Source organism: Musa acuminata, chromosome BXJ2-10 (assembly GCF_036884655.1).
Source record: "Musa acuminata AAA Group cultivar baxijiao chromosome BXJ2-10, Cavendish_Baxijiao_AAA, whole genome shotgun sequence".
Lineage (NCBI taxonomy): Eukaryota > Viridiplantae > Streptophyta > Magnoliopsida > Zingiberales > Musaceae > Musa > Musa acuminata.
In genome coordinates, this window is record NC_088347.1 from 38,082,934 (window position 1) to 38,094,878 (window position 11,945).

General features: G+C 40.5%; 1 protein-coding gene and 1 pseudogene across 4 annotated transcripts; both read left to right on the forward strand.

Annotated features, from left to right (window-relative positions):
* Positions 1-516: 516 nt before the first annotated feature.
* Positions 517-5,418, forward strand: LOC103969731 (uncharacterized WD repeat-containing protein C2A9.03). 4 transcript variants are annotated; one of them, XM_009383382.3, is made up of 10 exons: positions 517-726; positions 1,697-1,798; positions 1,958-2,125; positions 2,204-2,290; positions 3,313-3,447; positions 3,566-3,676; positions 3,814-3,905; positions 3,980-4,085; positions 4,427-4,513; positions 4,709-5,418. In XM_009383382.3, exons 2-10 carry the CDS (start codon positions 1,709-1,711, stop codon positions 5,120-5,122), a joined length of 1,290 nt encoding a protein of 429 aa, XP_009381657.2. In that variant the 5' UTR covers positions 517-726; positions 1,697-1,708; the 3' UTR covers positions 5,123-5,418. The 4 variants fall into 4 exon arrangements, with proteins under 4 accessions (XP_009381657.2, XP_064986672.1, XP_018675541.2 ...); XM_065130600.1 differs by having other exon boundaries at positions 534-726; positions 1,694-1,798; XM_018819996.2 differs by lacking the exon at positions 1,958-2,125 and having other exon boundaries at positions 535-726.
* A 4,437-nt stretch (positions 5,419-9,855) lies between these two features.
* LOC135625976 (photosystem I chlorophyll a/b-binding protein 3-1, chloroplastic-like) lies at positions 9,856-11,334 on the forward strand (annotated as a pseudogene).
* The last annotated feature ends 611 nt before the right edge of the window (positions 11,335-11,945 follow it).

Genomic DNA, 11,945 nt, shown 5'->3' on the forward strand with positions numbered 1-11,945 from the left:
TATTAGACTAAATAAAATCACATTATTATCATGATGTGATGGATGTTCATGGATGGATATCATCGGCTCTCTTACATATATATATAATTAAAAAAATTGAGATCAAATATGATCATCCTGATTTATTTTGCTTGACATACTACTTATAGAGGGAATTGTTTTTTTAATGCTAATAGAATATTCATAAATGAGCCGATCGAACTTTAATTAAAATTTTATTATATCAATTAAATACTAATAATATCTACAATAATAATACACTGGCCAAATATTTTTCGTGTCAATTTCAGTTTGAAAGGATCTCGTGTTTCATTAGCATTCGATTATAAACTAATTAAAGGAGTAATTTTGACCAATAATCATCGTTTTCTTTTTTGTCACAATCCGTTATAAAGAAAGAAAGAAAGGTTTTTTTGTTTGGGATCGATCGTCCGCAAAGGGTATTATAGTAAAAACGGACACTGATAGTGTGTCCACGGCATCTCGATATTATCCCCGTCGCTTTCTTTATTGTGTGGGCGATGAGGCCGTATCATTTCCTGGCGGAGGAATGAAATAAGAATGCGCAAAAGGCGGAGCGAAAGGGAATCCTATTCGTTTCGTAAACCTTCCGATTCCGCTGGCAAGTCGTTGGGTTTTTTTTTGGAGCCCAAACCTGGTTTGACGCGAGGCATCGGCGTCGATCGCCGACTCAAGGTTTCCCAGCCCTAGAGGAAGTGCGGAGCGGTAAAAATCCGGTTTTTATTTCCTGGAATTCCTCCGGCCGGGATGGGATTTTTTTTTCTTTTTAGGGTTTTCATTTGTGATTTTTTTGGTCTTTCTGATGTCTCTTCTTTTCTGGTGGTGGTTATCCGTATGGAATCGAGGTGTGAAATTATACTTATTTCTTTGTTTGAATTAATTGATCGTGGTGTATTAAAAAGAAACAAAAAAAAACTCTCTGATTTTTCTTCGTAGGGTGTGACTGTTCTTGGTGAACGATATGTCTTGATGTGTGCTTCTTATTCCAAATCGCGTTATTTGCGGCGCTTTGGAACAGATCATTTCGTTATAGAATAAGCGTGAAAGAAAATCCAATCCTTCTACTCGAATGCAGCAATTTATCTTGTTTTAACATGAATGGCTTTTTTGCTCTAGTTTATCAATCGAGAGGTCTAGTTATGTTTGTGCTAACGAAGATATCATCTTTTGAATGGCTCGAGTAATATAAAAGCTTCTCTAGTCCCTTTTTTTTTTTTTTTTTGTCTTTAGATATTTTGTTGCTGTATTTTCGTCCATCGTATCACAGGAAGTCAGGAAGATCAAAGTTAATATTATACATAACTTAGTATTGTGAACTTGTGCAGATTTGTATTACTATAGATTACTTGCAAATTTTTTCTAGCTATGACAATCTGCCATTTTCTGTGGCGCAACATTTATATTATGTGCTTCTTTTGTTACTTCCATAGTTACATTAAACAAGATATGATAAAGCCACGTGGAGCTCATAGCATCAGGCATTCTGAGGAGAGACTTGAGTAATGTAGTAACTGTTCGAGGAGTCTATTGGTTACGTTTTTCCATTTTCATGTTTCATATACTTTCAAGGGGCTTATAGCATCAGCTTTTTCATATTCATAATTTTTAGTTGTCGATTAGTGTATATTGTTCTGAAGAATAGATGTGTCTTGGTACCTTGTTGATGAAATAGCAGAAATACCCTGAGATGGGCGATGCAAAGGATGATGTGGATGCAGAGTTTCAAGAAAGAGGGGTGAATGAAGCAGATTCTGACGATGAAGTATATGATCAATATGTATGTTTATTTCTACTTTCATTTTGTTCTTATTTGGGTGATTCATTCTGATTTAAGCTACTACCAACATCTTTCATTTTGCGGTTCCATTATTCGCCTCATTGTAGTTTATTCTTTGTTTGATATTCATTGGAGAATGATTTGAATTTTTAATTCCAGAATGGCAAGGTAACTGATATTTCAGCAGCTCAAACAAGAAAAGGAAAAGATATCCAAGGAATACCATGGGATAGGCTAAACTTTTCAAGGGAGGACTATAGGCGAACTAGACTAGAACAGTACAAAAATTATGAGAATGTTCAAAATTCTGGAGTAGAATCAGAGAAGGCAGGAAACCTGAAAAAACTCTTGATCGGTTTAATTACTATCTTCTTTCATTATTTGTAACGGTAATCTTGCTTGTAGGATTGCAAGCCAACAGAGAAAGAGGGTGTATATTATGATTTCAGGAGAAATTCGAGATCAGTGAGATCAACTATTCTTCATTTCCAGGTAAGAAAGAAATGGTAGATATTGGTGCTTTTGCTATTTCGATTCCTTTAACCAGATTGCTTTTGCGATAGGGATATTTTGAATCTATTGTAATTAGGATTTAACACTACCATCTTATTTATCTGGTCAATGGCAAGCATTTTATTGGCATCGTAAATTTTCAGTTACAATTTGATCAGCCAATCGACAAAATTAAAGTTGTGAAAGATAATTATTTGAGAGTCCAATTGGCATACATATATAATTCAAGTTCATTGATGCAATATTGGCTAGTGAATACTGGGGTTTGTTTGGAACTTAGTATCACAATTTGTCTTAACGGATTATAAAATCAAAATTTCTTCTCCTCTTTCCTCCTCAATATAGTCATGTTCTTCATGGGCATTTGATTTCAGCATTTAAATCCCCAAGTTATTATTAGTTCTTTGAAATCTCTTTTGGTTACTCATAAGAAAAATGACCCAAGAAGAGTTGGAAGTTCTGGCTTTGATATTCATGCTAGGAGGGTTGTTCTCCATGCTTTGGATTTACAGTGTGGAAACATGGTTATCTCTTTATTAAAAAGTGAATAAACCATGTATTTGTGTATATTTGTGCTTATATGGTGCAAATGTATTTTCTCTATTATGCAGGTGCTTTGAGGCTTTATTCATAAGTGAAAAAATTATGTACTGATGTATGGTTGATCTTTAATGTTAATAATAAAAATTGTTGCATTCAGCTATTATGAAGTTGTTAGCTCGATTTCAATAGGAAAAAGAGGTGTTGATGTGTGTGTGTGTGTGTGTGTGTGTGTGTGTGTGTCTATATATATATATATATATATATATATATATATATATATATACTGTATCCTAACAAAATAATGGTCTTTCTCAACCATGATGTGTTTATACAAAACAATTTGGTGTTATGACTTGCTAAGGTGGCAGAATAAGATTTGATATACAGGTTGCCAATCTTAATTTAGGTAAATCTGAGTGGAATTTGCGGCTGATGAGTATTATATAATATTTTTGCAGCTAAGGAATTTGGTTTGGGCTACTTCCAAGCATGATGTCTACTTGATGTCACACTATTCTTTGGTTCATTGGTCAGCTGTAACTCGTAATAAATATGAAGTTCTGAATCTTGCAGGGCATGTGGCACCACGTCAGGTGTGTGTTCTTGGCTATGGTTTCAAGTACTTATTGAAGCCATGTGAAATTAGTCCATTTATTTTTTTGTTCATGTTGGACAATTTCAAGTTTACAATTACCTGTAATTTGGTCTCAGAAACACCCAGGAAATTTAACTGAAGGATTTTCTCAGACTCAAGTTAGTACATTAGCAGTAAAGGACAAGTTGCTAGTAGCAGGTGGATTCCAAGGAGAAATTATTTGTAAAGTAATCTTCTTTATCATTCTCTATTGCTATATTTTTCAAGGATAAATTATATGAGATTGCTGATTTATCTATCCAATAATGAGAAAAAGAATTGAAAAACAATCATCTGATGTTCTTTTACCTTGATATGAAATCAGTATTTAGATCGAGAGGGAATAAGCTTTTGTTGCCGGGCAACATATGATGACAATGCAATCACAAATGCCATTGAGATATATAACAGTTCCAGGTAGTTATGTTTTGTAACACTTCAATTTCCTTCCTTCTATATTTGATCTGACTTGAATATTAAAATTTATTTAGCGGTGCTCTTCACTTCATGGCTTCAAATAACGACTCTGGAGTTCGAGACTTTGACATGGAGAAGTTCCAGCTTTGCAAGCATTTTCACTTCGATTGGCCGGTTAATGTGAGTCACTCTATTTGTTTCTGTGTTCCTCTTTTGTAGAGTTGGCAGTGTGAACATCTGTTGTGAATTCATTGTGATAGTTTATGGTGGGTTGATTATAGATCTGGGTCAGTATTCTACAACCCGAATAGGTTAAGTGAATCCGCTGATAACTAATGAACTCGTGATGGAGACACCAATTGTGTTTATTCTGCTCCTTCTGGTGATCTAGACAATTTGAGTAGCTTTGTCACATAGATGCAATGGAATTTCATGTTGGATTATTTTTCCTTCTTATTGTAGTTGCTACCTATGCTGCTAGTTTTTGTTGGGTCTTTCTCACCTCTTTTTTTCATTGGCAGCATACATCTCTTAGTCCTGATGGAAAACTTCTTGTTGTCGTCGGAGACAACCCTGAGGGTGCATTGATTGATTCTTGTACAGGAAAGGTGAGTAGGGTGACTTTTGGTTTCATTCAGGATGATAACTGGGGTTAAGTAACCCGTGTTACCACTGCAACTTGAAATCCTAAACTTGAAAAAAAAAGTTTTGAGAGATACGCATTGTCATCCTAGTATTGGTAATGACAACCAATTCTAAGAATTTGATTCAGTATCAAGTTAGTGACATCTGGTCTTTTGCAGACTGTCCAGATCTTACGAGGCCACCTGGACTTCTCCTTCGCATCAGCATGGAATCCAGATGGCTATACGATAGCCACTGGTAACCAAGACAAGACCTGCCGTGTTTGGGATGTTAGGAATCTCTCCAAATCTCTTGCTGTATTGAGAGGCAATCTTGGTGCAATAAGATCAATCCGCTTCACCTCTGATGGTCAGTTTATGGCAATGGCTGAGCCTGCAGACTTTGTTCACATTTTTTATGTAAGAAGCGGGTACAAAGAGCGACAAGAACTGGACTTCTTTGGTGAGATCTCCGGTATATCATTCAGTCCAGATGCAGAGGCTCTCTTTATAGGTGTATGGGATCGCAGCTATGGTAGTCTCCTACAATACAACCGCATTCATAATTTCTCATACCTCGATTTACTCCTTTGATACGAAAGTAAATTACCGTATCACGCTCCTCATGCGCCCTAAGTTGTTTGATGTCTCCGACCCTTTGCATCGGTTAGGGATCAAAAGGAGGTGGCATTTTTCAGGCCTGTTAAGTTTCAATAAGTTTGAACTCATTCAATGTAAATGGAATGTACAAATGCACCTGTGAGATCACATCAAAATTGAAAAGAAACCGAAATGAAGGTAGCCTCCAGAAGCTATCCTTCAAAAGATTATCTCCATGTTTCTTGTTTTCATCTTTTTCACAATAAAATATCTTTGTTGTCAGTCCCAAATTAATGTATTTTGATCTTGAAGGTTTTGCTTGTGTGTTGATGATGAGCTGTCTTTGCTTTCAACATGGTAACTTGGTGTTCTTCCTTTCATCTTCTAGACACTTGCCTGCGCTTCTCCATCAACAGAGTTGTAGACTAAAACTATGGTTCTGCAAGTGACTGAATCCGTCAATACCAATGTAATTTTTGCATGAATGATGTCTCACCGCACAGAAATAAAATCATTTATTTGTATGTTTCTAAATACTTGTGAAGATAGACAGATTTTAGATGATGGAAACAAGTGAGGATTTTAAACTGTGAACAAAGCTTCAAAGGAAAATTATGGCAAGTGAGAAGACAGTGAATAATATTATATGGAAGTCTGCCAGTTTCCAGTCTTCTCAAAGAGGTATATGTTTACCTTTAATTTTCTTTCACCATATTTCTGATAATTAGTTAATCAATGCACCATCATCAGAGCCTGAAAAGATGTAACCAATGGCATGATATTAACAGAGATGCCTTAATCACTGTACACATTATGCTACTTGCCATATACTTATGGATGTGATCCCATCATCAAATATTCAAAGGGGGTGATTTCTTCTTAGCATGCCTAATCCCTTCTTATCTCGGCATATGCTCCTCTCTCTCTTAGGTGACTCGTTCGCAGAAACAGCAGGGATGCAATTAATTGCAGGAATCTGTGAAGCCTGCCAATGTCAAACCAGTCATCGGAAAAGTCCAAGTTGACTCGACACAAGACTGAGATTGTCAATATCATCGGATGGGGTTGAATCAGGGATTCATCACCAGCTTTGAGATTGTCAATATCATTCATTGTAGAGGGGAATTATGCTCGTGGCTTCGGTGCATATGGAGGATAAGATACGGAGAATGGAGAGGGGTTCAAAAGGAGAGGAGGGTGCGAAGGATGGAAAAGAATTATATGGAGAGAGATTGTGGTAACTAATTGCAGTCGGATTAGATGGAAACTTAGGCACTCCAAATCCCTGCGCAATCTCATCAATCCCCATCGCACGGCTCCCATTCGTCCTCCACGAGTCGGTTTCTCTCTCACCACCACCACCAACAGAGCAGTATAACGCATGGAAGGCACCCCCGAGCGATGGTCGCGGGGCGAGATTAATTGTTGCGGGATTCCACCTCTTCCTCCATTACTGTCATTACTGCCATCTCCGAATCACTCTTCTTCGCCTCCTCCTCCTCTCCCCCCTTCCTCCCCCCTGTGCCTCTCACAACCTCGCCACTGTCCCCAGCTCTGCTTTCCTTCTTTGCTGCCTCCTTTTTGGACTGAGGAGAAGAGCACAGGGAGTTGCCAGCTCCATCGATCGGCTCGCCGCCTCCTCTCCCCCCCCCCCCCACCCCTTCTTCTCTTGATCCAACGAAAAATGGGTGTCTTTTTTATCCAATCTGCTTCCCTCGAGCTCGTCATTTTGTTTTCTCGAGGTTGATAGATCCTGTATGCGTCGAAGGCGGCTCCAGCTGGAGAACACGCCATGTTCAGCTGAGGTTGCTCTTCTTGTTCTTCGCCTCGCTGTGGGATCCAAATAGGTGTGTTGACATAGCTGGGTTTGAGTTTTTGTTGGTAACCGAACAAGGTGTTCTTTGTCGTAGTTATTGTGCTGTCGTTGCTGTTTTTCGTGGGAAGCTGTGGCTTCGGCTCTGTTTTATGACCTTTTGGGTTTCGGAAACTGATAGATAGGGAAGAGGCAGCTTCTCGCCATCAACCCGAGAGTGAGTTATTTCCTTCGTGAGCTGAAACCATTATAGTGTCTTCAGTTCACGTACGTGCCTCCACTTCTGATCCCTCGCTCTCATCTGTTGCTCAGGAATGGCAGCTCGTATCGCGGAAGGTAGAAGCCACCATACGACCTGGGATGCTGCAGTGGCAGCAGAAGAGCAAGCCCACGAGGAGCTGACCAAGAACACCCTGCGGCTTCGGATCAAGTGCCCCAAGACCGGAGACGAGAAAAGGGAAGCAGCGGCTCAGGTGGCGGTGTCTCCATCTGGTGATAGTGGTGTGATAGTTGACCGATCCACCGGTGGTGCTGACGGGGATCTTGCCGGCGATGAGGATGCTAACGCCGAATCTGCATCGGAGGTCAAAGAGGTGGTCGACGAGGGTTGTGGCAGCTTCAAACGCATGCATGCAAACAGGAGGGCGGTGGTCCCAACATGCCCCGAGTGCGGGAAGACCTTCCCCTCCGATAAATCACTGTTTGGCCACCTGAGGTGCCACCCGGAGAGAGACTACAGAGGAGTTAATCCGCCTCCGGGTGCGAGGAAGAAGCCGCAACCCGATGCGTACTCGTCGATCGCGAGAGTGCCGCCCACCACCAAGTGGTCAACCGCGAGAAGAGGGCGGAAAGGGACGGCTGGTGACAGAGACGACGAAGCGATTGCCGCTGATACCCTGTTGCTTCTGGCTGATGGAAAGCCGCAGCGTCCGGAGACCACTATCACCACTGAGGGGGAAGACACTGATACGAAACAGATCGCTGGCACTCATTTTGCTGGCACCGATGGGATTGGTTGGGATAAGAAATCTGCTGACATGGACGCCGGCAGCTACGGTAATGAACTGATATCGAGCTACAAGAGATCAAAGAAGAGGAAGATCAAAGAGCTGGAACTGGTGAACGGGTCCGGCACATCTGTTCGTTGTCGAAGGTATCAGTGCAGTGTATGCTTCAAGACTTTCTCTTCTCACCAGGCACTGGGAGGACACCGAGCCAGCCACAACAAGAAGAAGAGCAATCCCGTAGAAGCAGCGGCGATCCCTGACGAGAACGAAGGTGGCAACCCGAAGCATGGCGAAGATTTGATCCGTGCAAACGGTGCCGTGATCAAAGCGGAGATGGCAGAACATCGATGCACGAACTGCAACCTGACGTTCCGAAGCGGGCAGGCACTCGGGGGCCACAAGAGACGGCACTTCAATGAGCTGCAGCATCAAGCTCCATCGTCTTCTCCACACTCATCTGAAAGCGACAAGGGAGCGAATGGGCTGCTACAGAATCGAGTTACATCTTCTTCAGCGCACTCATCTGAGAGCTACAAGGGAGCAAAACATGGGCTGTTTGACTTCGACCTCAACGAGGTGCCGGAGCTCTAACCACAAGGAGACCACACTGCCTGCATCTCCAATCCTCGATTGCATTATTGGCTACTAACTAGTTTTAGCTACAAGATTTCAGCATCGTCTCCTTCAAAATACTTGCGCACTTGTTTTCCAGTCACAAATGAATAGTAGAAATTAAATATTGCACCATTTGCCTCCGGTGCGATAAAGAGTATCAACGTATGTAAAAGAGAAAAAAAAAAACACACTACTTTTCTTAATATTCATCAAGAAAAATAAATTTTAAATTTAGAAGAGTTAATCTTTTGATTAGTGAGAGTTTCATAAGTTTGAAATATTGTTTCAAGGATGGAAGGATAAGATTTGCTGTTGGCTCCAAAGCAAAGTAATATATTATGGGTATACATAAAGTTTGAAGGTTCACTTAAATACAAAATAGAGTGATTTGCATTTCTAAAATATTTCAATTAAGCAAACAAGGATATCAAGAGGTTCTCCTTGGCACAATCATTTTTTTTTATCTTTTAAAGAAGAAAAGGAGGAACCATTAATATGACATTAAAGCAATAATACCAGCAGCACCAAAGAATGTATGAAATGTAGAGAAAAATTTTATTGGAAAGAACATATCACTGAAGTCATCTGAATTTGGTGTCTAAAACATACTTCAGATTTGATCTAGCTTATATTTTTGTTATAAAATAAAGTTAATTTATAATCTTGTATCTTTGTATTAGGAAAAGATGCCATGAGAAGGTGCAAAAAAAAAAGAAGCAAAAAAGAAAGGTTGTATTGAATAAGGTCACTACTAACACAAGTGCATGAACCTTTGAATAGGTACAATGCATCATCTAATCCCTATAAATAGACAGAAATTTATTTATGGCATTAAGTGTGTAGAAAAAGTTGTCATTATTGAGAAGCATTGTAATTACGTTGGTCTTTTTGTTTCCACCATTCCATCAGTCACTTCTTCTCATTTTCTTTCTTTTTTTTCTTTTAAATCAGATTGGTATTAGGTTGATTTTATAAATGACTTCCAACTTATGAGAGAGAATTATAAAAAAAAAAAAGAATATCCCTCCCTATTATATATCTTGAAATGGGGGAAAGAAATCATGAATAGGTAGGTGCATATAAATAAAATAGTATTATTGTGTTCGATAGAAAGAATCATCATGACAAAGTTACATGCAGTTTTGAATAGATACATCACCCTTGTGATGTCACCTTTAAAATATGTACTCTTAACGCTTACAGACAGATACAGATAGGAGTTTATGATATTGAACGTATAAAAGAATTATAATCGACACTCTTTCGCCAAGATTTCATGCAAACCACTTAAAGATATCAATCAGCCTACTCTCCAACCATAGGCAGTGGGATGTGATGTCAAATACGGTTCATACCCTCCCATTTGGCAAACCAGGTGGTGTTGTCCTATCGGGCAGTTTCATGAGGGCCTGCCTCATCTTCCATACTCCATCTCATGTCTCGTTTAGATTGCCATGCCCACCGCCACTGCAAACACCTCATATTTCTCTCTCGAATTGCTTCTCTTTCTGAGGGGAGACAAACCAATGGCAACTCAAGCTCTTCTCTCTCCAATGGAAGCTGGGAGACAACTCCTCGGAGGAGGAAGACCTCTCCAGCCTTCCGTCTCCACATCTATCGACTCTCCAAGAAGGGCTTCGTTCGTTGTTAGAGCAGCTTCCACACCCCCACTTTGAAGGTCATACGCTTGTTCATATTTTCATCTCTCAAACTTCATGCGACGAGCAGATAGATTTCATGCATTAGATTTGATGTCAGACTTCCGAAAACATCATTGAATGCACTATTGGGCGACTTTAATGACTTGTTGTATATAAACTGTTCTTCGCTGACATGAATCATCTTGTCAACTTGTCAGAAGGAGCAGATAGGCAAACTCCGGTTTGCATCCAAACAATCCCTCTCTTACTTGGATGGAAGGTAGACTATATTTCCTGACATGGATCATAACCTACGCACCGCAGGTGCGATCGCGCCGGAGACTCTGGGGAAGCTCGGCATGAGACCAGCCGAGACTGCTCTTCCGTGGTTCAAGACCGGGGCAATACCATCTGCAGGAACATGCGCCTACTGGGCGGACCCCTACACTCTCTTCGTGCTGGAGACGGCGCTCATGGGGTTTGCAGAGCACAGGAGGTTCCGGGACTGGGCAAAGCCGGGCACCATGGGGAAGCAGTACTTCTTAGGGCTGGAGAAGGGGCTGGGTGGGTCAGGAGATCCTGCTTACCCTGGAGGACCTTTCTTCAACCCTCTTGGCTTTGGGAAGGATGACAAGTCACTCAAGGACTCGAAGCTGAAGGAGGTGAAGAATGGGACGCTGGCTATGTTGGCCATACTGGGGTACTCTGGGCAGGGGGGGGCTTGTCACCGGGGTTGGGCCATCTCAGAACCTGTTGGATCACTTGGCTGATCCAGTGCACAATAACATCCTGACCAGCCTCAACTTCCACTAGGAGGAGGTTCTCACTGCTGGTAGAATTCTGTATCTGAACATTACCTGCACAGAATTCTTTATCTTGTGTCTTTCAGCGGACACTTGTCGTTAGCATCATCCTGCAATGGACTGACTGTATCATTGTTCGATAGAGATCCGAGGGTGCAAGTCATATTCTACTATCATGTAGCAAGCAGTACCAGTCATGTTTGTGGAAATTTCATCTGTGAAAAAACCTTTTGTTTCTCGCTTCAAGTATAAGATGAGCATGTAAAGCCTTGAATCAACCCAGAAACCAGTTACATAATGGAAAGAGACTAGGAAATGGATGTGCTTACATATGAAGAATCCTCGGAACACATTCGACCCAGTTCTAGGATTTCGTGTTAATCCTTCATGAACACCATAATATTCCCCCCATGATGTTATCCTGATTCCTAACAGTGTTTGTGTCCGCTTACCATCTACTAGTCTCAACAACTTAATTCATTGAAAGGTACTCCATGAACATATATTGAAATTAGAAAAGTGCAGTCTCACATTAATGACAAGATGCAGGAGGAATTAAAGCAGAAAATGGAGGTTTGATGCATAATGCAAGTTGCTGAGACAAAAGCAGAATAAGAATACATAAGTTCCAGTTCAGAATTTATTAGCAACAAGAAGAACAAACATTGTTCACTGTGCAATGGAAACTCTTAGCCATTGTCAAGAGGAACTAGGTGGGTCATGCACTGATCATTCTCACTTCACATTATGCTTTGCTTAAAGTCCAATGCACTGAAATTGTAAAGAAGGAAAATGTTTCAAAACCAGCAGGAAAACATCAAATCAAATACATGATCTATTTTGAGATTCTGATTCTTAAGTTTTTGCCAGCTTGATTCATTTGATAACTGTCACTTTCTAGCTGTACTAGAAGCAATCTGCCAAAGAAACTCTGCATAA

Excerpts from the sequence above, each read along its gene's own strand:
- LOC103969731 (XM_009383382.3), top strand. The coding sequence starts at position 1,709 with ATGGGCGATGCAAAGGATGATGTGGATGCAGAGTTTCAAGAAAGAGGG. Across the intron at positions 1,799-1,957 it reads ATGAAGTATATGATCAATAT|AATGGCAAGGTAACTGATAT; the intron begins GTATGTTTATTT and ends TTTTAATTCCAG. Across the intron at positions 3,448-3,565 it reads GGCATGTGGCACCACGTCAG|AAACACCCAGGAAATTTAAC; the intron begins GTGTGTGTTCTT and ends ATTTGGTCTCAG.